The following is a 26,599-nucleotide window of genomic DNA, read 5'->3' on the forward strand; positions in this document are numbered from 1 at the left end:
GGTCACTAGCGTCACTATCGTCACTAGCGGTCACTCACAGTCACTAACAGTCACTAGCGTTCACTCACAGTCACTAGCGGTCACTAGCGGTCACTAGCGGTCACTAGCGGTCACTAGCGTCACTAGTGGTCACTCATGGTCACTAGCGGTCACTCACGGTCACTAGCGGTCACTAGTGGTCACTAGCGGTCACTAGCGTCACTAGTGGTCACTCACGGTCACTAGCGGTCACTAACAGTCACTCGCGGTCACTAGCGGTCACTAGCGGTCACTAGTGGTCACTCACAGTCACTAGCGGTCACTAGCGGTCACTAGCGGTCACTCACAGTCACTAGCGGTCACTAGCGGTCACTAGCGGTCACTCACGGTCACTAGCGGTCACTAACAGTCACTAGCGGTCACTAGCGGTCACTCACGGTCATTAGCAGTCACTCACAGTCACTAGCGGTCACTCACAGTCACTAGCGGTCACTAACAGTCACTCGCGGTCACTAGCGGTCACTAGCGGTCACTAGTGGTCACTCAGTCACTAGCGGTCACTAGCGGTCACTAGCGGTCACTAGCGGTCACTCACGGTCACTAGCGGTCACTAGCGGTCACTAGTGGTCACTCACAGTCACTAGCGGTCACTAGCGGTCACTAGCGGTCACTCACAGTCACTAGCGGTCACTAGCGGTCACTAGCGGTCACTCACGGTCACTAGCGGTCACTAACAGTCACTAGCGGTCACTAGCGGTCACTCACGGTCATTAGCAGTCACTCACAGTCACTAGCGGTCACTAACAGTCACTAGCGGTCACTAGCAGCCACTAGCGGTCACTAGTGGCCACTAGTGGTCACTCACAGTCACTAGCGGTCACTAGCGGTCACTAGCGGTCACTCACAGTCACTAGCGGTCACTCACAGTCACTCACAGTCACTAGTGGTCACTAGCGGTCACTTGTGATCACTAGCGGTCACTAGCGGTCACTAGTGGTCACTAGCGGTCACTAGCGGTCACTAGCGGTCACTAGTGGTCACTAGTGGTCACTAGCGGTCACTAGTGGTCACTCACAGTCACTAGCGGTCACTAGCGGTCACTTGTGGTCACTAACAGTCACTAGCGTCACTAGCGGTCACTTGTTGTCACTAGCGTCACTAACAGTCACTAGCTGTCACTAGTGGTCACTAGCGGTCACTAGCGTCACTAACAGTCACTAGCGGTCACTAGCGGTCACTCACAGTCACTAGCGGTCACTAGCGGTCACTTGTGGTCACTAACAGTCACTAGCTGTCACTAGTGGTCACTTGTTGTCACTAGCGTCACTAACAGTCACTAGCTGTCACTAGTGGTCACTAGCGGTCACTAGCATCACTAACAGTCACTAGCGGTCACTAGCGGTCACTTGTTGTCACTAGCGGTCACTCACGGTCACTAGTGGTCACTAACAGTCACTAGCGGTCACTCACGGTCACTCACGGTCACTAACAGTCACTAGCGGTCACTCACGGTCACTCACGGTCACTAACAGTCACTAACAGTCACTAGCGGTCACTCACGGTCACTAACAGTCACTAGCAGTCACTCACGGTCACTCACGGTCACTAACAGTCACTAACAGTCACTAACAGTCACTAGTGGTCACTCACGGTCACTCACGGTCACTAACAGTCACTAACAGTCACTAGCGGTCACTCGTGGTCACTCGCGTTCACTAACAGTCACTCGTGGTCACTCGCGCGCACAAAGAGAAACGCTCGGTTGGAGGGCTGCACTTATCATTTGGAGTTGATCTCATTTACAAAACGAGCGTCCGAAAGCGAGAGAGAGATATTATTTAAACGTGTGTATGTATGTAGGTTGAACTTCTGTTGCACCGTATGAAGCCAACCGTGCTAATTGGAGGTGCGGAGGGAAGAACAACAAACTAAATACAAAGATTATTTCTAAAGAAAAGCTTTCTCAATGTGTCCTCGTGTCTATGTGCACGTGAACATGTGTGTGTGTGTCTGTGCCTATGTACACGTGTGTATGTGTGTACACGTGTGCGTTCCTTCATGCGCAGGAAATCTCTGGAGGGCAGTGAGACCCCGAGGGATCGAGGTGAGGGGCTCCCGCCCATCGGCAGGAAAAACCCGGAGCGGAGGAGCACACACGGGCGGAATGGCTCGGAGGAGAACGTGTACGAGGATATCGTCGGTAAGGGAGCCCCCCCCCCCACACCCCGTCATCATAGGTGCCGGCCTTAATTAAACTATAAAAAAACTTATTTTTGGTTCTTTCGGTAAAGTCACGTTGAAGGGAAACAATTAAATATATATAAAACAATGAAATTCTCACGACGTTTCGACTGTAACACAAACAGTCATCATCAGGTGTGAATACCAACGGCAAGAAACATTTTAAAGAAGTGGCGGTTTGTATTTATTTATTTTTAAACGTTAGCACCACGAATAGCGATTTGACAGTTTGTTTAGATGGACGAGTCCATCTATGTTCGGAAAAGAGGAGGGGGGAGACGAAAAATTATTGGTATTACCCCAGAGTCGCGGCATCTCTTCAGAAAGGTGAGAGACTCGATCAGCTGAGCCTTCTTATCCCGGAGTTTGTTGAAGGATCTTAAAGCTTTAAATCAAAAATATAAAAAAACGATTAAACTATTTTTATAATCTTAGTTCTTTCGGTAAAGTCACGTTGAAGGGAAACAACAAAATAATAAAATATATATAAAACAATTATATATTTTATTTATATCTATTTTATTATTTTGTTGTTTCCCTTCAACGTGACTTTACCGAAAGAACTAAGAATATGAATTACTGCAGTCACGAAAGCTTTAAATCAAAATTTAAACTATTTTTATTTCACCAGGTAAGGCCCACTGAGCTTGTACGGCTCTTTTTCAGAAGTGACCTGGCTATCACAAACGGATAGCTCAACGAAGTTCGCTTATCATCATCATCATCATGGCGTGGCAATGTATAGCAGCCAAATACTCTGAGCCCGTGACGTTGGTTCTAAATGTGGAGAGAGAAAAAAAAACAGAGGACCCGTAAAAACATCCACGCGTCCACGGGGATAGAGAGAGAGACCCACCGCAAACTCCAAATAAACAGCAGGCATCGTCAGGGTCGGGATCGAACCCACGAGCTCCTGCGTACCGGGCGAGGTAGTCAACATCTCCTAGCCACCGTGGCCCCCTAATAGGTGCCCCAACGATCGGCGGGAGGTGTGGAGGGGGGGGACTTTACCTGTATCTGTGCATGGCGGCGGCGCCGGCGTCGCTGGGGGGGCGCCAGCAGACGCGGCGCGGGAGAACCCCTACGAGGACGTGGAGCCGCACTGCTTCTTCACGGGGCGCAAGCGGGCGTTCTCGTCGCGCAACGGGCGCCGCTCGTCCGCACAGCGGCCCTGGGGACAGCTGCGCAAGTTCTCCACTCCGTCGCCGGTATGCGCGCGCGTGCACACACACACACACACGCGCGCACGCGTGTGAGAAGGCGTATGTGAACGTGCGTGTGCGTAGGTGCATGCTTGTACGTCTATACGCGTGACAAGTGTCTGTTAGGGCTCTGCGGGGGAACTTTGTCTTTGGGGAGCGGTGGCGCAGCGGTTAGCGCTACGCTGCGCGACGAACCCGGCAACCGGCGTTCGATTCCCGCTCACGGACAACATTGGTGACGAACAATTGAACTCGTACCGGGCTTCCCCTAGGTCAACTCAGCCTTAAATGAGCACCTTGGTGGCCGAGCGCTGACAACCACCGCCAGGAGTGGGTGGCGCACGCCGTGGTAGAGACCAGCCCGAGGCCAATCGCACGAGCCGGTGGGACCAGGCGAGAGAATCGGAATTAGAATCTCTCTTTAGACGGGAGGAGGAATCCGGTGAGCTATGAAGCTCTTTTTCACAGACGTCCAGTAAGGGGAATGGGGTTAGCAAAGTTACAGCAGCAACAATAACAACAACAATTCTAGATTTAAAGCTTTCGTGACTGCAAGGATCCATACTCTTTGGTTCTATTGGGTAAAGTCACGTAGGTAAAAAATAAAATAACAAAAATCACGACGTTTCGGCCACAACACAAGCGGCCTTCATCAGGTGAAGGGACGAGACTGTCTGGAGGACTGTTCTTGTTGTTGTTGTGGCCGAAACGTCGTGATTTTTGTTATTTTATTTTTTACCTACGTGACTTTACCCAATAGAACCAAAGAGTACAACAACAACAATTAGCAATACAACAAACGAAAGGATTGCAAAGTAGAGAACACGTAAGCAAATCACTAAAAACTAAATAACGTTTATTAGTAGAAATTGCATAAGTAGATACATTTCTGGCGATTTTTCAACACTCAATGCAAGCTTGGGCAAGGCAATAAGACAACAACAGTCCCAGAGCACACCGAGGCAACTCGCAGTCTCTCAATTAAATTGCACATTAAAGTTGAACGATTGAGACTGCATGCTGGGGGTGGTCATCAGAGTTAGGGTTGAGTGTCAACTAAAACTCCAAATATACAGGCATCGTCAGTGTCGGGGTCAGGGTCGGGATGGAACCTACGACCTCCTGCATACCAGGCGAGAGAGATAACATCTCCTAGCCACCGTGGCGCCAGTGACTAACCTCCTCTTCCACGTCGCTTCCTGCCCCCCGCCCCTCCCTCCCAGAGCCACCGCAGAACCCAGAGCCTCATGGGCAGCTGTCCCCACTCTGCGCCATCGACGACGGCGTCGTCCTCGCCGGGGGCGGTGGGGCTCAACGGGGGCGACTCGGAGGGGCGGCGACGCCTGCCGCTCCAGAAGACGCTGACGGAGCCGGCGATGGCGACGACGCTGGTGGGGCCCCGGCGCTCCCTGGGCGGGGGGGGATCCCCCCGCCGCGGGGGGGCCACGGAGGACACCGCGAGCACGGCCAGCGACGCCTCCTTCCGGCAGCAGCTCCCCCGCCGTGTACCCAAGGTAAAGGGGGGGGCGGGGGGAGGAGGTGGCGAGATGTTATCTCCGTCGCCTGGTACGCAGGAGGTCATGGGTTCGAGCCCGACTCTGACGACGCCTGCTGCTGCTGCTGTAGATTTGGAGTTTGCTCGTCTCTCTCTCTCTCTCTCCCCCCGTGGTCGCGTGGATTTTCCCCTTGGTCGTCCGGTTTTTCCCTCCGCATTTCGAATCAGCGTGTGCGATTAGAGTAATTGGCTGCATTATGTGTGAATGTACGTTGAACTGCTTTCGCACCGTACGAAGCCAACCGTGCTAATCGGAGGTGCGTGGGAACAACAACAACAATAACAAACTAGACACAAAAAGTAGTATTTCCACACGATAAGCCGCTTCGTTGAGCTCCCATTCGTGGCTATGTAGCTCAGTGTGGCCTTACCTGGTAACATAGAAAAAATAGTCTAGTTTTAGATTGGGGGGCGAAGGTGAGGGAGCTATGACCTGGCGTCTAGGCTGCTGCTGCTGCTGCTGCTGCCACTGCACACAGAGGGATTGGCCACTGCGTGCGGCCCCAGTTGCTCCCCAGATGGGATCAAAAGGCGAGGGGCGGAACTGCCAACTGGGGTGGCGGGGAAGGGCGAGACTGGAGCCAGTAGCCACGTGCTTTGCCTTAAAACCACACGGGCACGCGCGCACACAAAGACAAAGGTCCACCGTGTAGCCCACCCCACACAAGGTCGGGGGCAAGTGAAGTGCCGTCAACCTTCACCTGCAAAGGCCGGCTAGGCATGCAAAGTACACGTGGCGTGTCCAGCACCGCCCCGCCTCGGCCACCTTTGTCTCCCCGGTGCTGAAGCTTTACACGTCGCAGCAGTTGAAATTATTATTACAACAAGGTAATCGTACCATAGATGTAACAACACGTAAGGGTGCGCATTGAGCTGGTGGTCTGGGCAAGGCTGGGAGCCTTTGCACGTGCAACACACTTGCTCCTATCGCTGTTTGTATTTGTTTGTTTGTTGTTGTAACTGTGACCAGGGGACATCTGTGGAAAAGAGCTTCACGGCTCATCGGATTCCTCCGGCAGTCCAGATAAAGATTCTGAGTTCCGTACCTTTTTTTCCCGGCCGGCGATTGCGCTGCGACGAGATTCGCCCCGTCGCCCGCCCAGCTGACTTTCCCTCTCCGCTCGTCTCTCCCCCTCCCCAAGATGGTGCAGAAGATCAACGAGGTGTTCACGGCGAAGCGCGGGAAGAAGCGCTGGAGGAAGACGTCGCCTAGCAACGCGGAGACCGCCTCCCTGCGCGGTGAGCCCCGTCGTCGCCACGGCGACCGCTCCTCGTCACGGCGGCCACGGCCATCGTGAGCCACAAACGGCGTCAAGTCAATGGGTCGCCCATAGCATGGGATTCCCCCCCCCCTCGTTCCAGTTTGGCGAGTTCACCATGACGTCAGCTCGTTCCGTCAGTCCACCATCGCGTGTGTGCCCTTCGGAGATCTGAACCAGTACCGGCCCTTCCTCGAGGTCGACTCAGCCTTTACGTGAGCACCCCGCCTTTGTCTCACTGGGGAGACAAAGGCGGCCGGGCAAGGTCCTGGCCACACGACCTTCTCGTGTGCCGAGCCGCCGGCCTTCATAGGTGCTGCTAATCGCTAACGGCACTTGCCCCAACAGTCTCTTGAGGCCGTACGGGGGGGGGGGGGAGAGATCTTTGGCTTTGCGCTCGTACACTTGACGTAGCGTCGAGAGGAATGTGGTCCTGCTGTCTGACCTCCATCCCCCACCCAAACCCCGTCATAGATCAGCAAACCAAGGGCAACGCAAATAATTAACAATCAAGAGCTGATATTTCACGGGGTTATTTTCTTCCAAAAAATTCCAGCGCACGTAGCTTTCCCACCATTGCTCGACCGTGAACTTTGACCCTTTGCGATTACTTCACGGGAAGGTGAAGCGTGGGGGGATGAGCGATGGCGCACGGCCTCGTGTGACGCACTACCATGAGTTTGTTTGATGTTTTTTTTTTTTAATTCCACATTCCTATGGCAGGGTGCAGTTTATCGAAGGGGGGACGGTGTTGACAGTGGCCATGTAATGGAATGTCATGCGACGTCTGTTTCTTCTGCTGTTTCCCCCCCCCCCCACATGCCCCCCTACCCCCCCTCACCCCCGCCCACGGTCAGGCGACAACAGCGAGAGCGACAGCGACTCGGACGATCACAGCAAAGGTGCGTCACGACGTGAGATGGCCCAGTGGTGGCGTTGACACGAGGGACGATGACGGACGGATGTGACCCTGCGAACTGCTGCCCATCGCACGCAGAAACAACGGATCCCCCGTGTAGCCTTAACAGACTGCTGGGGCAAGCGCTGTTTGCGAGCACCTATGACAGCCGGCACGGCATAGGAGGGGGTGGGTGGCCATCAGCCACGCCCGGCCGCCTTTGTCTCCCCAGCGGTGATGTTTGTTATCCACCCCGCACCAGGTACTCATGAAAGGGCCCAGCTAACCTAGGGGAGGCCCAGGCTCGGTATAGATATTAGTCACTGATGTTGGCCGTGAGCAGGAATCGAACTCGGGTCACCGGATTCGTAGCACGGCACGCTAATTAATTAATACACTCCCTCTACGTGCCCACACGCACACACATGCGTATACGCAGTTTGTACGCACAAACGCAAACATGTACGCACAAACGCACATCCCGGCTAGATTATTACGTGCCTTACAATCGACCGATCGATCATCACGGTGCTCATATTTTACTTTCAACCGCTCCCTCCCCCCGTGACCTCTGACCCCCCTTCCCCCCCCCCCCCCATGGTGTGGCGAGCAGAGCACGCGTGGAGGCTGGTGCGCATGGCGCGGCTGCGTGCACGCACACGTGGTCACCGCACGCTGGAGCGCGAGCTGCTCGAGTGGCAGGAGCGCCAGCTGCTCGAGTGCTTCCTGGTGGTGGCGCTGCGTGCCAAGCCGACGGGGCGCGGATACCAGCCCGAGGTCACCTACCAGTTCCCCAAGGTACGTGGGCACCAGCCCCAGGTCACCTACCAGTTCCCCAAGGTACGTGGGCACCAGCCCCAGGTCACCTACCAGTTCCCCAAGGTACACGGATACCAGCCCCAGGTCACCTACCAGTTCCCCAAGGTACGTGGGCACCAGCCCCAGGTCACCTACCAGTTCCCCAAGGTACGTGGGCACCAGCCCCAGGTCACCTACCAGTCTCCCAAGGTACGTGAGCACCAGCCCAAGGTCACCTACCAGTTCCCCAAGGTACGTGGGCACCAGCCCCGGGTCACCTACCAGTTCCCCAAGGTACACGGATACCAGCCCCAGGTCACCTACCAGTCTCCCAAGGTACGTGGGCACCAGCCCCAGGTCACCTACCAGTTCCCCAAGCTATGTGGGCACCAGCCCCAGGTCACCTACCAGTTCCCCAAGGTACGTGGGCACCAGCCCCAGGTCACCTACCAGTTCCCCAAGGTACGCGGACACCAGCCCCAAGTCACCTACCAGTTCCCCAAGGTACGTGGGCACCAGCCCCAGGTCACCTACCAGTTCCCCAAGGTACGTGGGCACCAGCCCCAGGTCACCTACCAGTTCCCCAAGGTACACGGATAACAGCCCAGGTCACCTACCAGTTCCCCAAGGTACGTGGGCACCAGCCCCAGGTCACCTACCAGTCTCCCAAGGTACGTGGGCACCAGCCCCAGGTCACCTACCAGTTCCCCAAGGTACACGGATACCAGCCCCAGGTCACCTACCAGTCTCCAAAGGTACGTGGGCACCAGCCCCAGGTCACCTACCAGTTCCCCAAGGTAAACGGATACCAGCCCCAGGTCACCTACCAGTCTCCCAAGGTACGTGGGCACCAGCCCCAGGTCACCTACCAGTCTCCCAAGGCTGGTTGTGTTTATGAAAACTCAAGAGACGAGGGTTGGAGTCTCGTCAGCGCGGGCAGCCCGGCTCGCCGGCAGGCCTTGCCCCCCCCATCCACCCACCCTGGCGTTGTGACGTCACCCGGGGGGTGTTTGTCTGTGACTTGCAGCTGGAGCGCCTGACGAAGGAGGTGCGGGAGTCCGAGGAGAGGATCAAGGCCATCCCCCAGTTCTGCTTCCCAGACGCACGCGACTGGGCGCCCATCACCCACTACACCAGGTGGGGAGGGGGTGTCTCACCGTGCGTGTGTGGGGAGTGACCATTATCTGAACCACTCCTGGGTCTCCCATAGGTTGACTCAGCCTCAAATGAGTACCTGGTGTGGTGGATAAAACATCGCCACTGGGGAGACAAAGGCGGTCGGGCGTGGTGCTGGCCACCCACCCCCTCGTGTGCCGTAACAGCCTTCATAGGTGCTACTCGCGAACAGCACTTGCCGCTTCAGCCTGTTAAGGCTATCTGGGGGATCTTTTTCTTCGTTGTTTCTCTCTCCCAGTTAACCCACAACACCTGGGTGTGTTCCGTGACCCCAGTCGGAGAGACTTCGACACGTCACATGACAGCCTGCCTAACGTGCACCTAGCCTGGCACAAGCGCTGTGGCGACATCACCGCCACTGGCTGGCCGTTGCGGCTGTTGTTGTTGATCTGTGTTGAGCCGTGCGGTGTTGACGCGCTTGCCCCGTCCGGCCGTGCCTTGCGCAGCGAGATGTTCTCCTTCGTGCTGACGACGAGCGACGGGAGCCGCCGGTTCGGCTACTGCAGGCGTCTCCTGGTAACCACAACACCGCCGCAATCATCGCAACCGCCGCAATCTTCGCCAGCACCACGATCATAGCAACTGGCACAACCACCGCGCAACCACCGTAATGTCGCGGTCACATCCGCCGCAACCACTGCAATCGTTACAGCCGCAACCATCGCAACTGCCACAACCACCACAACTGGCGCAACAACACAACCACCGCGATCAGCATCGCAACCAAACCACGACAGCCACCGAATCCCACAATCTGTTGGAACCGTCGGAGCAACGGAAACCTTGCAGCGGCAGCCGCGGCCGTCCATATGGGGGGAGGTGCAGGGCTTGGGGCAACTTACACCGTGTGGGCCCGCGATGCCTTCAGACTAAACCGCTAGTGTGACATCAGACGCCGTCACGTCCAATTCGGGGGCCGCCCATCGGGGATGTCTCTGAGCGCAGCAGGGGAATGGTGCTCCCGGCCTGCGAATGCGAGGCAGCGTGCTCCCCGCCTGTTCCCACCCACGTGTTCCCACCCGCGTGTTCCCACCCACGTGTTCCCACCCGCGTGTTCCCACCCACGTGTTCCCCCACGTGTTCCCCCCCACGTGTTCCCACCCGCGTGTTCCCACCCGCGTGTTCCCACCCGCCTGTTCCCACCCGCCTGTTCCCACCCGCGTGTTCCCACCCACGTGTTCCCACCCACGTGTTCCCACCCACGTGTTCCCCCCCACGTGTTCCCACCCGCGTGTTCCCACCCGCGTGTTCCCACCCGCGTGTTCCCACCCACGTGTTCCCCCCCACGTGTTCCCACCCGCGTGTTCCCACCCGCGTGTTTCCCGGTTCCCGAGCGTTTCCCGGTTCCCGAGCGCTGCGCTGCCGTTTTGTGTCTCGCAGCCGAGCGGCAAGGGCCCGCGCCTGCCTGAGGTTCACTGCATCGTCAGCCGCCTCGGCTGCTTCACCCTCTTCTCAAAGGTGCGCGGGGGCGGCGGAGAGGGAGAGTGGCACGGTGGGAGAGTGAGTGGGAGTGAGTGGGAGAGTGGAGTGTGTTCGTGAAGGACGCTGCTACTGTGCAGTTGGAGGCAGTCGCCCTCCAACAACAACGGAGGGCGGAGGAGCGACGCTCACAACAACGCGCGGAGCGCCGGGCGGATAAAATGCAGCGACATTCGATGCGCTGTGCGCTCACCACAGCGCCCCGCCGCCCCCTCACCACCCATCGATGTTATCGTCGCGCGGAACTCTTGAAGACTTTACAGGCTAAATGGTTGCTCCACTCAGGAGGGGGTGGTGGTGGTTGAGAGCTGGGGGCTTCCGCCTCCCGGGGTACAACACCCAGGAGGTGCCATGGGGAGAAGAGGAAGAGCTACTCGTGAATGCATCGTCTCGAGTGCCTGATGCGGTGTTGTTCTGATTATTCTTGATTTGAAGCTTTCGTGACTGCAGGAATTCATACTCTTTGGTTCTTTCGGTAAAGTCGCATAGTTAGTGGTTGTCCCACCTGATGAAGTACGTGACTTTACCGAAAGAACCAAAGACTATGTTCTGATTATTCTTATTATTATTGTAATTATTACGCAACTCGAAGAACAAACAAAGGCCCGGCAATTGTAATGTCCTGGGGAAACGTAGCGGAGTTCCCAGGGCGGCAGCTGCTGCTGCTGCTGTCTCGTCAACAAGACAGGATCCTCTGGGACAATCCGGGACTGCCCCGACCGTACAACTCCCAAGTTGCCCACTGATCCGTGGAGGTGATGGCTCCCCCACGAGAGACGGTGTCTGAATGATCATCCACGTGACCTCCCTTACCACCATTACCCTCGTCTCTGTGTCTCTGTGTCTCGTGTCCCAGTGTCCCCGTGTCTCTGGATCAGTGGCGGCTGGGGGGCAGGGGAGCCTCTCTGCAGTCCAGATAATCCCCCAGGGCATCTCCACACTGTCGCAAATCCAATGATAAATCAATGCCACAGGAAGTCCAGGAAGTCGGAGGGGGGGCTGGGGGTGGCGGGGTTAGAGAGTATAGTGGCGGTGGCAATGGGAGGAGAGGGATAGTGGGGGGCTAAAGGGGGGAGGGGGCCGCTCTCAGTTAACCGGTGCCCCCTCCCCCCTCCCTCTTCTCATTGCCCATGCCCCCCCCCCCCCCTGCGATTCGATGCGTTGTTGCCATTCAAGAACCAATTTACATTTTAAAAAATATTCCGCGTGACTCAAAAGTATATTTTTTGTCGTTTTCACCGAGCTAAAGCTCCACCCAGCTAAAGCTTGACCCGCGATCACAGAGCAAACTGCGTGGGAGCTGCACGCGCACTTTCGGGGTGGTCACCCCCCTGGCCTCGCATTGTGGCGCGAGACGGAGCGCGCCAGCGGCCCCAGGTGGCCGCAGAGAGAGCGAGAGACAGGCAGAGAGAGGCAGGCAGAGAGAGACAGGTAGAGAGAGAGACAGGGAGAGAGAGGCAGAGGAGCGCGTGCTTGGCTCGAGAGCCGATGGACGAGAGGTAGTATCCGTCGGCTCTTTCCGCCACCCCCCCTCGCTACAGCGTTGGGGACTCCTTTATCCGAGCGCTACTCCACCCACCCTCTTCTCCCCCACGAGGTGGAGAGCGCATTTTGGCGGGGGGTGATTGAGACGCTTCGTAACATAGCGAACCACCTGCTTCGGGTTGACGGCCATCCCTGGTTATGCTGGACTGGGCAGGTCCTCGTTTAGCGCGCTAGGAGATACGTTCCTACACAGTTTCGCGTTAAGCGAAAACAATTCCCCCCCCCCCCCGTAAGTAATGTGATGATGATAATGATGATGGTCAGGTGTGGCGAGATTCCGCCGGCCTGCCACGAACTGCCACGCGGGACAAACCGAGTGTACGCCTCCGCCGCCGCGACACTGTATCACTCCGCTCAGCCGCGCAGCTCAAGAAAGTAGTTCGCCGTCAACCCCCAAGAAACCGCGTTATAACAGGGGTGGGGGGGGGGGTCAAAGCGTTACCGCGTTAAGCGAGGACTTGCCCTACTGGTTCGCGCCGAGCGTCTCGTTTCTGGTGGCGTGGGGGGGGGTGACGGCTGTGGAATTCTCTCTGCGACCCTTGTGATGGGGACACGAGGGCACGTGGGCGTCGGGATTAGGCGGCGGACTGAGTGGTTCACGCACCCAGCGACCCGAGTGCGTGCGCGCGTGTGTGTGTACGTGTGTGTGTGTATATGTGCGTGTGTGTACGTGCGTGTATACGCGGTAGTGTAGCGGTTAGCGCGCTGCGCTATGAACCTGACGACCCGGGTTCGATTCCCGCTCACGGCCAACACCAGTGACAATTATCTGAACCGGTCATGGGCCTCCCCTAGGTCGACTCAGCCTCAAATGAGTACCTGGTGCAGTGGATAAAAACATTGCCACTGGGGAGACAAAGGCGGTCGGGCGTGGTGCTGGCCACCCACCCCCTCGTGTACCGTTCCGGCCTTCATAGGTGCTCGCTAACAGCACTTGCCCCTACAGTCTGTTACAGGCTATATGGGGGATCTTTGTCTTTTGTTTTCGTGTGTATACGTGGGGAGCGGTGACGTAGCAGTTAGCGCGCTGCGCTACGAATCCGGCTACACGAGTTCGAAATCTCTACAGCCAACGCCAGGGACAGTTATCTAAACCGGTCCTGGACCTCACCTAGGTCGACTCAACCTCAAATGAGTACCTGGTGCGGTGTGTAAACATCGCCACTGCGGAGACAAATGCGGCCGGGCGTGGTGCTGGCCACCCAGCCATTCTCGAGCGCCGCGCCGACCTTCGTAGGTGCTCGCCAACAGCACTTGCCCCAGCAGTCTATTAAAGGCTATACGGGGGACCTTTGCGTTTGTGAGTCTGCTCAAGTGGGGGTGAGTTTGCGAGTGCTGGGAACCCATCGGCGCCCGCTTGTTTCCTCGCCCGGCTGCTGCTGCTGCTGACTCACTCCACTGACTCACTCCGCTGACTCACTCCACTGACTCACCCGGCAGACGCGAGTCTGTCAAACTCGTTCACTCGCTCGCCCCGTCGTGCCCTGCCCTGCCCCCCTCCCCCGCCCCAGTGCCCCCCACCTCGCTACGGTCTGATTCACTGCAGCCAGAAATGACACAGCCTTGCTCCGCTGAGCTCAGAACCGCGAGGTTCAACCCCACAAACAGGTGCGAAGGCAAATATCCGGCCCCTTACTACTTGAGATGCGTACGTGTTATTTGGCACGATGTCCGACGTTTCGTTTCCCGGAGCTTCTTCAGAATATACACCGTGCACGAACGACGCGCGGCGCGAACAACAACAACAACAACCCGTCGGGGAGTGACGGCTGCACCCAGATGGATTCTAGAATCCTCCACGGCTGTCATGCCTCCGACTCCGCCTCGACTCTCGCGTTGTTTCTGTCCTGAGGGGTGCCCCGCCCCCCGCCCCCCGTCTCTGTCTCAAACATCAAAGAGGGGGGGGGGGGTGGTCTCAGGTCTCGTGCGAGCGGAGCGGCGTGGACGGCGCGAGACGCCGCGGTGACGTCACGCCCTCACCACCGCTCCGTTCCTGCCCCGTCAAATTACCGCGGAATTTTTGTTGCTGCCGTTGCCCGGCGGGGGGGGGGGGGGCGGTGGGGGGCGGTGGGGGGCGGTGGGGGGGGGGGCACGGCGACCCCCGGGGCGCCGAGCGCGGCGAGCCGCTGACTCGGTCCCTCCATTCGCCTGCCACGCGGGAGGGACGTGGGCTCGATCCGGGATCCCCCCGACGGTGTCCTCTCGTTTGTGTGACTTTAACGATGCTTGAAGAGTATTTGGCTGCTCTCAATGTCCGCGTGATGAGCAATTTGGGTTGCGCGATCGTTTGTGGTCGGGTCGCTTCTGAAAGATAGCTTCATAGTTTAGTGGGCCTTGCCCGGTAACATAAAAAAAATGTTTTCTAGTTTTCTTTTAGTTTCTAGAAAATATTTGGAATCCGCGTGTTCTCTCTCTCTCCCTCTCTTCCCGTGTTGGTGGCGCGGATTCTTCTCCGGGCTCCTCCCATTATACCCCACCCGCCCCCACATTTTTAAACGACACGCGTTTTGATTATATGGCCGCAACTATACATTCCCACGTGCGATGATGATGATGATGACAACGACGACGATGATGATATAATCCACTTCGATGAGCTATCACGCGTGGCCCCAGGCCGCCTCTGAAAAGAAGTAGCCCGTAGCTCAGGTGCGAGCTCTACCTGCTGAATAAAACGCCCCAGCTGCAGGGTTATGATGACCCCTTTTATTGATCCCCGAGAAGAGCGTTGAGGGAGCGCGACTGGGAGGAGACGGGGGATGGGTGGGGGGGGGCGCCTTCTTGGGACGTTCGGCCGATCCCATTGCGACCACGACGACGACGAAGGTTTTTTTGGGGCTCACGAAAGGCGGGGGACGCCAAACCCCACGTGGTAGGGTTGGTGAGAAAGCCCAGCCGGGCACACGGCGGGGATGGAGGGTGGGGGGACCGCTCAATGCTCCGCCGCACGGGTCGATTAAATAATCTAAATGGAGGAACTCGTCTGTTGATCCGAGTCGCGAGCACGCATTAACTCTCGATGTTTCCTGGGGGGTCCTGGCGCCGTGCGTGGATCTGGCGTACACACAAACACACGTACACGCGTGTACATGTGTGTGTGTGTACGTGTGTGTACGTGTGTGCACGCCTGGGATAGAGGCAGGGCGGGGGTTGCGCTGTCAAAAGCAGCTGGCAGTGAGTTACAAAAAACAAAAAAATTTAACCGGAACCAGCGACTCCTAAAGAGCACAGCCTTCCCTAAGGCCATGTCCCCCTCACCCCCTCCCCCCAATCCCCCCATTCCCCCCCACCCCCTCCCATTCCCTCCCATCCCCCCATCCTGCTCGCACGCTCCCCCCACCCCTCCTCCCTCCATCGCTCGTTCCTGAAGTCGCCCCCCCCCCACCCCCCTTGGGGTCCAAATCAGCTCCAGGTGACGCGGGGAGTTCACGAGATGCCTCCTTCCTTCAAAGCCACAACCGGCACGCACACACGTGCACGCGCGCACACGTGCGGTGTATTCTGGTTTCCTCCCAGAACTGGTATGCATGTACGTTGGACTTCCTTCGCACCGTACATATCAAACCATGCTCAACGGAGGTATACGTATGTTTATTGAACTTATTTTGCAGCGTACGTAGCCAACCGTGCAGGGGAAGGACGGCAAACTAAAACGCAAGAAGCAGTTCTCGCTGAAGAAACAGCCGTGCAATGCAATTGGTATTGGCCAATAAATATATCCCATTAGCTGGGGAAATTATCTACAAATTAATTGGAATTCGTACGCCAGCAGCAGCAACATCATCAAAGCCCCCCCCCCCCCCCTCCCTCACCCATACTGTGACAAACGTGGCAGGACTCTCCAGAAGAAGATTCTTGAGACTCGCCGAGGCTCTTGTGGGCAAGCAAGCTGAACGATAATAATAATAATAGAGGAGAGACGCACACGGGGGTCCCCCCTTGTCTTGGAGTGATCGTCAGCGTTCATCATGGGCATGACCACCACCATCAGCATGAACATTCATTCATTGTCCTGATGCAGGGGTCATCGTCCAATCACCATCGGCGTCATCACAATTCACCGTTGTAATTTTGCGATCGTCTCGAGCAATAACTTAACGTGGAATTAACACGAAGCGTGATAGTTTTTACGTCACTCATGAAGTTACTCGTCACACTGCATGGTCATCGAAGGCGCCACCACCACCACCATGGTCGACGTCGTCGACATGGAATGAGATTGTTTTCAAGCCACCCGTCATCATCGTCTCGGTATCATCATCATCATCATCGTCTTGGTATCATCATCATCGTCTTGGTATCATCATCATCGTCGTCTCGGTATCATCATCATCATCGTCTTGGTATCATCATCATCGTCATCATCATCATCATCGTCTTGGTATCATCATCATCGTCGTCTCGGTATCATCATCATCGTCTCGGTATCATCGTCATCATCATCATCGTCTTGGTATCATCGTCATCATCATCATCGTCTCGGTATCATCATCATCATCGTCGTCGTCTCGGTATCATCGTCATCATCATCGTCTCGGTATTATCATCATCGTCGTCTCGGTATCATCATCACGACCATCGGCTCTCCATCCATCGGCGGCTCACGTTCTCACAGTCATCGCGTTTTTAGGTCAGTTCCTAAAAAACGTGCAGCTGCGCTGGGTGTTATTTTTAGAAACTCCCGCGTCGACTTCCAATTCTAGCCGCGAGTAAAAAAAATATAAAATAGTAATAATAAAAATAATAGTAGTAGTAATAATAATAGCTCCCGGGTCGGGGTTCTGGGCGAGACCCTAAACCAGAAACACCCCCCCCCCTCCCCACGTCGCGCACTTTCCTGTTAGCAGTGCGTCTTCCTGTCTTTGTGTGTCTCTCTGTGTCTCTGTCTCTCTCTCCCCTCTCTTCTCTCGGCCTCCCCTCTCGAGTCTCCCTTCCCACAACGCCCCTCTCTCAACTCCTTCACATTTCCCCCTCGTGCTGGGTTTGTCCCCTCCAAAATCTGTCTCCGCCGCTGGAACCTCGCAGCGGCTTTTGGCGCGGCCAGCGAACAAAGGCGGTGGTCACCGCATCGTCGCGCGGCGCTTTCAGATGCGCTGCTGCGGCCGTCTGGAACGCTCTTCCTTCCGATGTTAGGAAGCCACTGAAGCTGTGCACTTTTGACTCGTCATCGAGATTGACAAACTAATTTCTTCCGAGCAGCTTGTTGATGTGTTTAGTTTCTTGTTCTTCCCCCGCACCTCCGATTAGCACCGATGGCTACGTACGGTGGTGCGAAAGAAGTTCATCATACATAGGCGTGAGCATGTGATCGCTGTGTATAGTGGCCTCCATAACCACCCACAAGGTTGTGAACCTCTGGTTCAAGACTCCACCTGGTGCAGTGCTCTTCATTGCAAGGCCCATGGGACGCTGGCGGCCTTTAGTGCGGCCCCCTGACAACTTATAAAACACAACACGTGACAACACCCCCACAATCATCATCATCATCATCGTGCTGATGTCCAACCCCCAATGGTTTCAAACGTGTGGCGGCCCTCGCACTTACGATGTCTTTGACACTGGCAAGAAAGGTACCATGGTGTAGCTGCTCACCCCGAGTTATAAATGCCCTGAGAGTGGCGTTGTCTTTGTGCTGTTCGCCTTTTGGCGTCCTCTGGTCGAGCACTTTGAGACTAGGCTCGAAAGAAAACTGTCTCTGGCGTGGACCAATCAGTTTCAAAGACAAAGCCTCGTATATTATATCAGAGCATGTTTTTGTTTGTGTTTGCATTTTCACCACAAGTACGTGTGGCTAATGCAGACAGGATTCTTTGAAAAATGTGATTCTGCTTGGTGTTTTAACATCTTAACAACAACTGTTTTATTACATGATGATGATGATGTCTCTGAAAATTAGTGAAGAACACTGACCCGGGGAGATAAGGCTCCCATTCTCTGGGTCTTCCTTCGTGGCTGCCGTGATGACGTCATGTGCCCCCCCCCGTGCCCCCACCCCTCGTGCCCCCCCCCCTCCCACCGCAGATCCTGGACGAGGTGGAGAGGCGGCGGGGGCTTTCGGCCGCCCTCGTCTACCCGTTCATGCGTGCCCTCGTGGAGGCGCCCTTCCCTGCCCCGGGCCGCACCGTCCGCGTGTCGCTCTTCCTGCCGGGCGCCGGACACGAGGTGAGGAGGGAGGCTCTGTCCGCTGCTGGATGGCGAGGGCCTGCGACCCGCGTGGCGCAGGTGCGGGCGGGTGGCGGTGGGGGGACGTCACGGCGCCCTCCGTTGCGCGTCGGGAGGGGGGGGGGGGGTCGTGTGCCGCGAGGTCCGACGTTTCGCCTCACCGCCCCACGCGCGCAAGCGAGCTTTATTGAGAAATCCGTGAACCCGTTGCAGCGGAAAATCCGCGCCAGTATTGTACCGTACTGCGCCGTGCTGGGCAGCGCGGGTCAGTGTAGACAGGGGGGACCATAGACGCGTGGGAGTACGGTACAACCTGGTTGTGCGTCGGGGTCACCCGTCCGATCACTCGTCCAGGCTCGGAAATCCCTGCTTGGCCTTCGAGAACCGCCGACATATCGGACGCATCTCGGGCTGTCTGTCCATAGGGGCCACTGCTGTGGTTAGCGAGCACCTATTAAGGTCATTGAGCAATGGGCAGAGACTGGCGGGTGGTGGTCAAGGGGCTTGACGGGCGAGGCGCCGTTAACGTAGCAACCTGTCACGTTTGGCACGGCACACGTTGGACGAGGTGGGGGTGGTTGGCGTTGAGGTCGGTCGCGTTACAAGCGTGGGGGGCAGGAGGTGCTTTGCCCCCCCCCACTCCCCCGTGGCCAAATCTACGAGTTGGGGCACCCTTCACAACCACCGCAACATATGTTGTTTTCAGCAACAGTGTCACTTATTTGAAACGCGGTTTACCTGTTCGAGACGGTGAGCAGCATAGCGCTGTGATTATCCAAGAGGAGCCACGCTGCTGTATAATCGCCTCGGTGTGACCGTGCGATACAAATCAAAGACTGGGGGGTGGGGCCCACCTGACCGATTGCCGCACCCTCCCCCTCCCCCCGAGATGATAATATCGCGACTACGCCACTGGTTAGGGCGGCATGGGTCAGTGCCACCTTTATCTCTCCACTGCTGACCACGCTGCTGATCAAAGGACACAACGCTTGAGTAGTAGGAGGAGGAGGCGGAGGCGCCAATTAACCGGAGCCGGCTACCGCTGGAGACGAGACGGAGGTGCCGCGCCTTGGGCCTCGTGCTCGATGCAGGCCCGAGGGCAACCACAACGCAGGGCGGCAGGGTGCTTATTTAATGTTATTATTTTAAAGTGCTCCTTTCAGTGATTGTTATCAACGCGTTTATCTTCCACTACTTATCTCCAAATAAGACTCAGCCGTCTGGGCGTGGTCAGGATTATCGCCGTGGAAGGATAAGGCGAGCCAAACTTGACACCGCAGAACGACGACAACAACAGCAGCAGCTCGTTGTGCACAGAAGAACAAAGCTTTTGTCTTTGAGAGGAGACCGACCTGAGCGGATGAATGAAGGGAAATGCGTGCATCGCGGTGGCCGGCGGTGGTGTCCACTATACAAAGACGACGATAACAACGCGCTGGTTGGAAAGCGTTTCGACGAAGCTGCCATCAGTTATCTTGTTGTGTCCTATAATCAGCAGCGTAGTCAGCAGTGGAGAGACAAAGGTGGCACTGGCCCCTACCGCCCTAACCAGTGGCGTAGTCATGGCGTTATCATCTCGGCGGGGTGGGCCGGCAACCGGTCAGGTGGACCCCCCCCCAGTCTTTGATTTGTATCGCACGGTCACACCGAGGCCATTTATACAGCAGCGCGGCCCCTCTTGGCTAATCACATCACAGCCCCTGAGACGGATGAAGAGCAGCAGCACTGTGATGGGCACAGCCACGAGTTCCATTCCCGAGTGCCATTCCCGATCACGGCCACCAACATCAGTGACGATTATCTGAAGCGGTCCTGGGCGTCTCCTAGGTAGACTCGGCCTCAAATGAGTACCTTGGTGCGGTGTGCAAACATCGCCAGTAGGGAAACAAAGGCGGCCGGGCGTAGTGTTGGCCACCCACCCTCTTGTGTGCCGTGTCGGCCTTCATAGGTGCTGCTACTCGCTTCCCTTATAGCCTTAACAGTTTGTTAACAGTTTGTTAAGGCTATAGGGGAGGGGGATCGTTTACAGAATGTATGAAACAGACGAGCCCCCTCCACCCTCACCTCCCCCCCCCCTTCGCGCCCCCCCTCCCTCCCCCAAATAGACGATCGAGCTACGGAGGCCCAGCGACTCCCGGCTGGAGCACGTGGACTTCTCCTGCCTCCTGTCGTGCCTGGGCCCGCGGCAGCTGCTGCGCGTCTTCTCGTCGCTGCTCATGGAGCGCAGGGTCATCTTCACCGCCGATAAACTCAGGTGGTGCAGGGGGTTGGGAGGGGGGAGCATGGGGGTTGGGGGGGAGGTCTTGTTTAGCGTTGGGTGGGGAGTATGGAGCAGGGAGGAGGGAAGGGGGCTAATTCTAATTGATTGGCAGTCCTAAGCCAGTGGTGCAGGTTGTACAGGCCGATTTGGATGTGTGCGCGTGCGTGTGTGGTGGTGGTGTCTGTGTGTATTGGGAGCGGTGGCACAATGGTTAGCGCACTGTGTGTGCACGCGAGGGTGTGGGGAGTGGTTAGTAGCACGCTGCTCTACGAACCCGGCAGAGACCCGAGTTTGATTCGCGCTCACGGCTACCAACACCAGTGACGATTATCTAAACCGGTGCTGGCCATCCTCTAGGTCGACTCGGACTCAAATCAGTATCTGGTTGGGTGTGTAATTATCGGCGCTAGGGAGAAAGACGTTGGCCGGGCGTGGTGCTGGCCACCCGCCACATCGTGTGCCATGTCGGCCTTCACAGGTGCTCGCTATAACATCACTTGATCCAAGGCTACACGGGGGGGTAGATGTTTGTCTTTGTTGTGGGTTACGGTTGCCACACTATCCAATGTGGACCAAACCCGCACCTAAGGCAGTCGATGTCTCACATCAAACCTGTGCTGTCGGCAGTCATAAAGTTCAGCACAACAGCGATACCCGATATCGATGCAAATTAATTCCTGGCACCGCAACACAGGAATGCCAATTTTTGGGCAGCTGGCTACCCTGGCTCTGTGTGTGTCGAGCGTTGGCCTCAACGTGCACGTAGCCTGGCACAAGCGCCGTGGTGACGTCACAGCCACTTAGTGGCGAATGGGGGTTGTTGTTGTTGTTGGAGCGGTGGTGCAGCGGTCAACATGCTGCGCTGGCAAATTTGGCGACGCATGGTTCAATCCCGACTCGTGGACAAAATCTGAATCTCTCCTGGGCCCTCCGTAAGTTCAACTCGGCCTCGATTAGTTTACACGGAGCGGTCCTTTCCCTGTCGGCGTCGGGGAGACGAAGGCGGCCTCTGGTGTGGGGCTGTCCCCCCCCCCACCACCACGCCATCCTCTCGCTTCACAGGAGACTTCCTGCGCCCTCCACTGCTTGAGAACGGAATAGCGGGGGCAGGTGGTGGCCGGGCCCTGAGAAGAATATCTGCTGCTGGTGCTGCTGCTGCTACGTTGGCAGCGGTGCACAAGCAAAGCCAACAACAACATCAACACAGTGCGGCCTTGTATTGAGAATTGTACAAAACGCGACGTTTCGGGTAATGACCCTACTTACATTTTTTACTCGGTGTTAAGGCCCACTGAGCTATGCTGCATGGCTCTTTTTCAGAAGCGACCTGGCCACAAATGATAGCTCAACGGAGTGGCTCGTCATTTGTGAGTCTCAGGACTTGTGGGTCTTCTGGATTCATGGGCCTCAGGTTCTTCAATGCCTTCGAATCTCAGTCCACAGGTTCTCGAAAGAGTTTCATGATTCAGGGTCTCAAGAATCTCTGAGATGAAACAACTCAACTATTTTTTTTTATTTTACCAGGTCAGGCCCACTGAGCTGTATAGCTCTTTATCCGAAGCGACCTGGCCAGGTGGCTTATCATGTGGAAATTTATAGCAGCCAAATACTCTAAAGTGCACGTTAATTCTAAATGTGTAGGTAAAAACCGGAGGACCCGGAGAAAAATCCACGCCACCACCGGGAGAACAAACTCCAAATATCCAGGCGTCAGGGTCGAGATCGAACGCACGACGTCCTGTATACCCGGCGAGGTAGTTAACATCTCGTCACCGCGGTGCCCTTCATAGCGTGTGACCAGCAGCAGGCTTTGTATCTGCTTCATATCAGCTTTAGTGACACACTCGACAGAAGGCGCGTGATGTGGTTCACAGATGATGAGGATAGCGTGATGTGCAGTGGTCGTTTAGCAGGAGACGTGAAGTGATGTGAAAATTAAGACCGAGGCGGCTCTATGAGTCGACCATTTGTGGAACTGTCTCGATGGAAGTGAGACACATGGTGTGAGTGTGTGTCCAGGGGAGCAGTCGTGTAGAGATTACCGCGCTGCGCTCACGAGCAACACGAGTGACGATTATCTGAACCGGTACTGGGCCTCCCCTAGGTCGACTCGGCCTCAAATGAGTACCTAGTGCAGTGTGTAAACATTGCCACTCGAGAGACAAAGGCGGCCGGGTGTGGCGCTGGGCACCCACCCCCTCGCGTGCCGTCCCAGCCTTCATAGATGCTCGCTAACAGCACTTGCCCCTACAGTCTGCTTAGGCTACACGGGGGATATTTGTCTCCGTGTCCAGGGTGGGGGTTGGGGGTGGGAGCCACAGTGGGAATGTTAGCAGATGTCCAGGATGAGACCAGCATCGCGAGAAAAACATTCCTCAACTTACACAAATTCCTGAATTTCCACAAGTGCTTACACGTGTGCGTCCATATGCAAGCGTGCGTGTGTGTGTGCGTGTTTGTGTGTGTGCGTGTGTGTGCGTGTTTGTGTGTGGGGAGCGATAGTGTAGCGGTTAGCGCGCTGCGCTATGAACCTGGCGACCTGGGTTCGATTCCCGCTCACGGCCAACACCAGTGACGATTGTCTGAACCGGTCCCGGGCCTCCCCTAGGTCGACTCAGCCACAAATTAATACCTTGGTGTGGCGTGGTCGTAGCCACCCACCACCTCGTGTGCCGTGCCGGCCTTCATAGGTGCTGCTACTCGCTAACAGAACTTGCCCCGACAGGCTGTTAAGGCTACACGGGGGATCTTTGTCTTGTCGCACCACGCTCCCGTGTGCCATTCCGACCTTCGTAGCCTCTCCCATGCAGCACTTGACCCGACCGTTCTCCGTGGGGCTGAAGGGGAGAACGTTGTCCTTGTGTGTGCGCGTGTGTGTGTGTGTGTGTGGTGGGCTTTGTTAAGTACGAGCCATTCAGTGCTGGCCAGTGACCCCCAGGAGTTAGGGTCTAATCATTACCGGCCTGGGCAACAGAGAGAGAGCGCGGCCGACCCTGACCTCTCTGGGTGCTGCACATCGGAGAGAGCGGAGAGGGGGCGGTTCAAATCCCAACGGCTTCCGCGAATGATGGGAAGTCATCGCATCGCAGCACGGGGGACGAGTCCCCATCTGTACTTTGTGGCAGCGACGCGCCCTAGCGGTGTAGCGTTCGCCGCTCGCCGCTGACGTGTTGGCGCTTCGAATCCAGTGGCCGCTCTGGTTAATGCCGCGGGTGTAACGAGCACAGCAATACTGAATCAAGGCTGCCCCGTGGTCGGGATGTAGCGTTAGGGCTAGAGGTGATGCATGCTGGAGATGACACGTGTGTGGGCCATTGCTTTGTCTAATGGGGCAAGGAAAGACATGGGGGCAATGGTTGTGTCTCATGGGGGCAAGAGGACACGTGTGGGGCATTGCTGTGCCTGGTGGGCATGGCCGTGCATGCATAGCCACCGGCTATGTTGTTGAACTTCTTTCGCACCATACGCAGCCAACCGTGCTAATGCGTGGGCATTGGCTATCATCACGAGGCGATGTGATTGTGTTATCCCAGTGCATGCATTGAAACCCCCCCCCCGCCACCCCCACCCCACGCCCGCCCCCCACACGCACCTCAGCAGAGGGGACATGGATATTTATAGGGTGAGTTGTAAAGGTTCGTGCCGTTTCCTCCGCGCCGTCCGTCCGCGTGTGCGGGGTTACTCCTGCAGGATGTGCTCGCGCGCTCGGAGGTGGTTGGGGGGTGGGGAGGAGGAAGGGTGGGGAGGGGCGAGGGGGGGGCCGTCGGGGGCTGTCAGCGGTAGCGAAGCGTCTCGGGGGGGGCGGTGCCGTCCCGACTCGCGCGACAATCGAAGGCGTGCACCTAGCCTGGCGCGAGCGCCCTGGTGACGTCCGCCGCCACTTGGTGGCGAGCGACGGGGTTCGAATCAGCGCTTATCGCCCGTTTACAGCCCTGCAGAGCCAGTTGTAGAAATTCCACATTCCTGCGGCAAGGGCAAGAATAACCTGAGGATATCCACTGTTGACTTCCTACTATACAAAGTAGTACTCGTTTTATCGACCCCGGAGGCAGGGATTATGGGCTGAGACACCGCCCCCCCCACCACCAAACTGAAGTTGAACTCGCAAACTCGTGATTGCGAGCAGCTTCCCCTACCGCTGAGCACCACCACGTGGCCGTGTGAGCCCGTCGCAAATCAACCCACGCATCTTCCGAAAGAGTCCGTCCGGCAACGTTTGGTTTGAGTGTATAATTTAGGGGTGTGATGATGGTCCTCAGTTTCCTTCCACGTGTATATCAACACTCGTTCATTGGCCAGTAACAACTTAATAAATAGAGGACGGCAGAACTTGGGGAGGAGGGGGGGACATTCTGTGCCGCTTCATTGTCCGGCGGCTCCTTTCCCCACTCAACAACAACAACAACTACCACAACAACTACCACAACAACTACCACAACAAGTACCACAACAACTACCACAACAACAAGTACCACAGCAACAACCACAACAAGTACCACAACAAGTACCACAACAAGTACCACAACAACTACCACAACTACCACAACAACTACCACAACAACAACTACCACAACGGTAGTGCTGAAGCAGGAGTACAATCGGCTCGTTTAATTCACCCGCCACTTGTGAATTGGCTGCGTCGGGTGGAGGGAGGGTTTTATGTCTCAACTTTTTTCACACCACGACCTAAACCCAAAAAACCCACATTATGTGAATAACTATTCTTTGTTTATGGACCCATTGCATATCCGACGGCCGCAGGCGAGTGAACACTCGGTGGGACGCGCCCTCTGGGCTTGTGAGTCCCCCGCTAGGGTGTGTGCTCACGTTGTGAATACAAAAAAAATGTTTTATTGGACAAGTGCCCCCGAGGGCAGGTTGCTGACGGGGCAAGAGACAGGGGAGGAGGAGGAGGTTCAGCTCTGTCCTCCTCGCGTCGAAGCGACGACAGCGAACCGTCGGGAGGGGAAGATGAGCGTAAGAGGCGGGGGGTGGCGAGGGTGCAATGTACCCACACACAAAACTAGCAAATAGATCGGCGGACACGTGCCGAGCGAGCTTGTTGTCAACGTACATCCGCTGGGGCAGCGGCCAGCTCATGCCTATCCATGGAGGTGGTGAACAATTATTCTTCAAATCTGAATTGTGACCCTACCCTCTTGACGCCTTGGCCGTGCCCCCCCCCCCCCAGCACCCTGTCGAAGTGCGGGCACGCGGCGGCGGCGCTGCTCTACCCGTTCGCGTGGCAGCACACCTACGTGCCCGTGCTGCCCGCCTCCATGCTGGACATCGCCTGCTCCCCCACGCCCTTCCTCATGGGCGTCCTCTCCTCCACGCTGCCCAAACTCCAGGAGCTGCCGCTCGAGGAGGTGACGATGGGGAGGGAGGGGAGTGGAGGGAGGGCAGTGGAGGGAGGGGAGTGGAGGGAGGGGAGTGGAGGGGAGTGGAGGGGAGTGGAGAGAGTGGAGGGGAGTGGAGGAAGGGGAGTGGAGGGAGGGGAGTGGAGGGAGTGGAGGGAGTGGAGGGGAGTGGAGGGAGTGGAGGGGAGTGGAGGAAGGGGAGTGGAGGGAGGGGAGTGGAGGGAGGGGAGGGAGTGGAAGGAGTGGAGTGGAAGGAGTGGAGTGGAGGGAGGGAGGGGAGTGGAGGGAGTTGGAGGGCGGAAGTGGAGGGAGGGGAGTGGAGGGAGTGCAGGGAGTGAGTGCAGGGAGGGGAGGGAGTGGAGGCAGGGAGTGCAGGGAGTGGAGGGAGCGAGTGCAGGGAGGGGAGGGAGTGGAGGCAGGGAGTGGAGGGAGGGCCTCGTCAAGTCCCACAGGTCGTTCCACGGGGCACCGCGGTGGCTATGAGATGTTAACTACCTCGCTTGGTATGCAGGAGGTCGTGGGTTCGATCCCAACCCTGACGCCTGTTGTATATTTGGAGTTTGAGTGTCTCCATCCCCGTGGTTGCTTGGATTTTTTGGCTGCTATAAATTTCCACACGATGATAAGCCACTTCGTAGAGCTATAATTTGTGCCCAGTTATGTATTAAAATGAGATTTCTAGCTC

At 56.7% G+C, this 26,599-nt stretch overlaps 1 protein-coding gene across 3 annotated transcripts in view; it reads left to right on the plus strand.

Moving 5' to 3' along the window:
- The window catches only part of LOC116940110 (DENN domain-containing protein 2B-like), an 88,599-nt gene that overhangs the window by 52,704 nt on the left and 9,296 nt on the right, over positions 1-26,599 (plus strand). For 2 of the 3 annotated variants that reach the window (XM_076065430.1, XM_076065429.1), the window contains 12 exons: positions 2,046-2,179; positions 3,280-3,428; positions 4,646-4,936; positions 6,120-6,216; positions 7,094-7,138; positions 7,748-7,932; positions 8,960-9,069; positions 9,555-9,624; positions 10,489-10,566; positions 18,154-18,294; positions 20,400-20,548; positions 25,746-25,923. In XM_076065430.1, the coding sequence (XP_075921545.1) occupies positions 2,046-2,179; positions 3,280-3,428; positions 4,646-4,936; positions 6,120-6,216; positions 7,094-7,138; positions 7,748-7,932; positions 8,960-9,069; positions 9,555-9,624; positions 10,489-10,566; positions 18,154-18,294; positions 20,400-20,548; positions 25,746-25,923 (1,627 nt within the window). The remainder of the gene's footprint in view (positions 1-2,045; positions 2,180-3,279; positions 3,429-4,645; positions 4,937-6,119; positions 6,217-7,093; positions 7,139-7,747; positions 7,933-8,959; positions 9,070-9,554; positions 9,625-10,488; positions 10,567-18,153; positions 18,295-20,399; positions 20,549-25,745; positions 25,924-26,599) is intronic. The other variant, XM_076065431.1, reaches the window with a different exon arrangement.

The sequence above is a fragment of the Petromyzon marinus genome, chromosome 7, assembly GCF_048934315.1.
Source record: "Petromyzon marinus isolate PM22_M1 ecotype Great Lakes invasive population chromosome 7, UKy_Petmar_22M1.pri1.0, whole genome shotgun sequence".
NCBI classification, from domain to species: domain Eukaryota; kingdom Metazoa; phylum Chordata; class Hyperoartia; order Petromyzontiformes; family Petromyzontidae; genus Petromyzon; species Petromyzon marinus.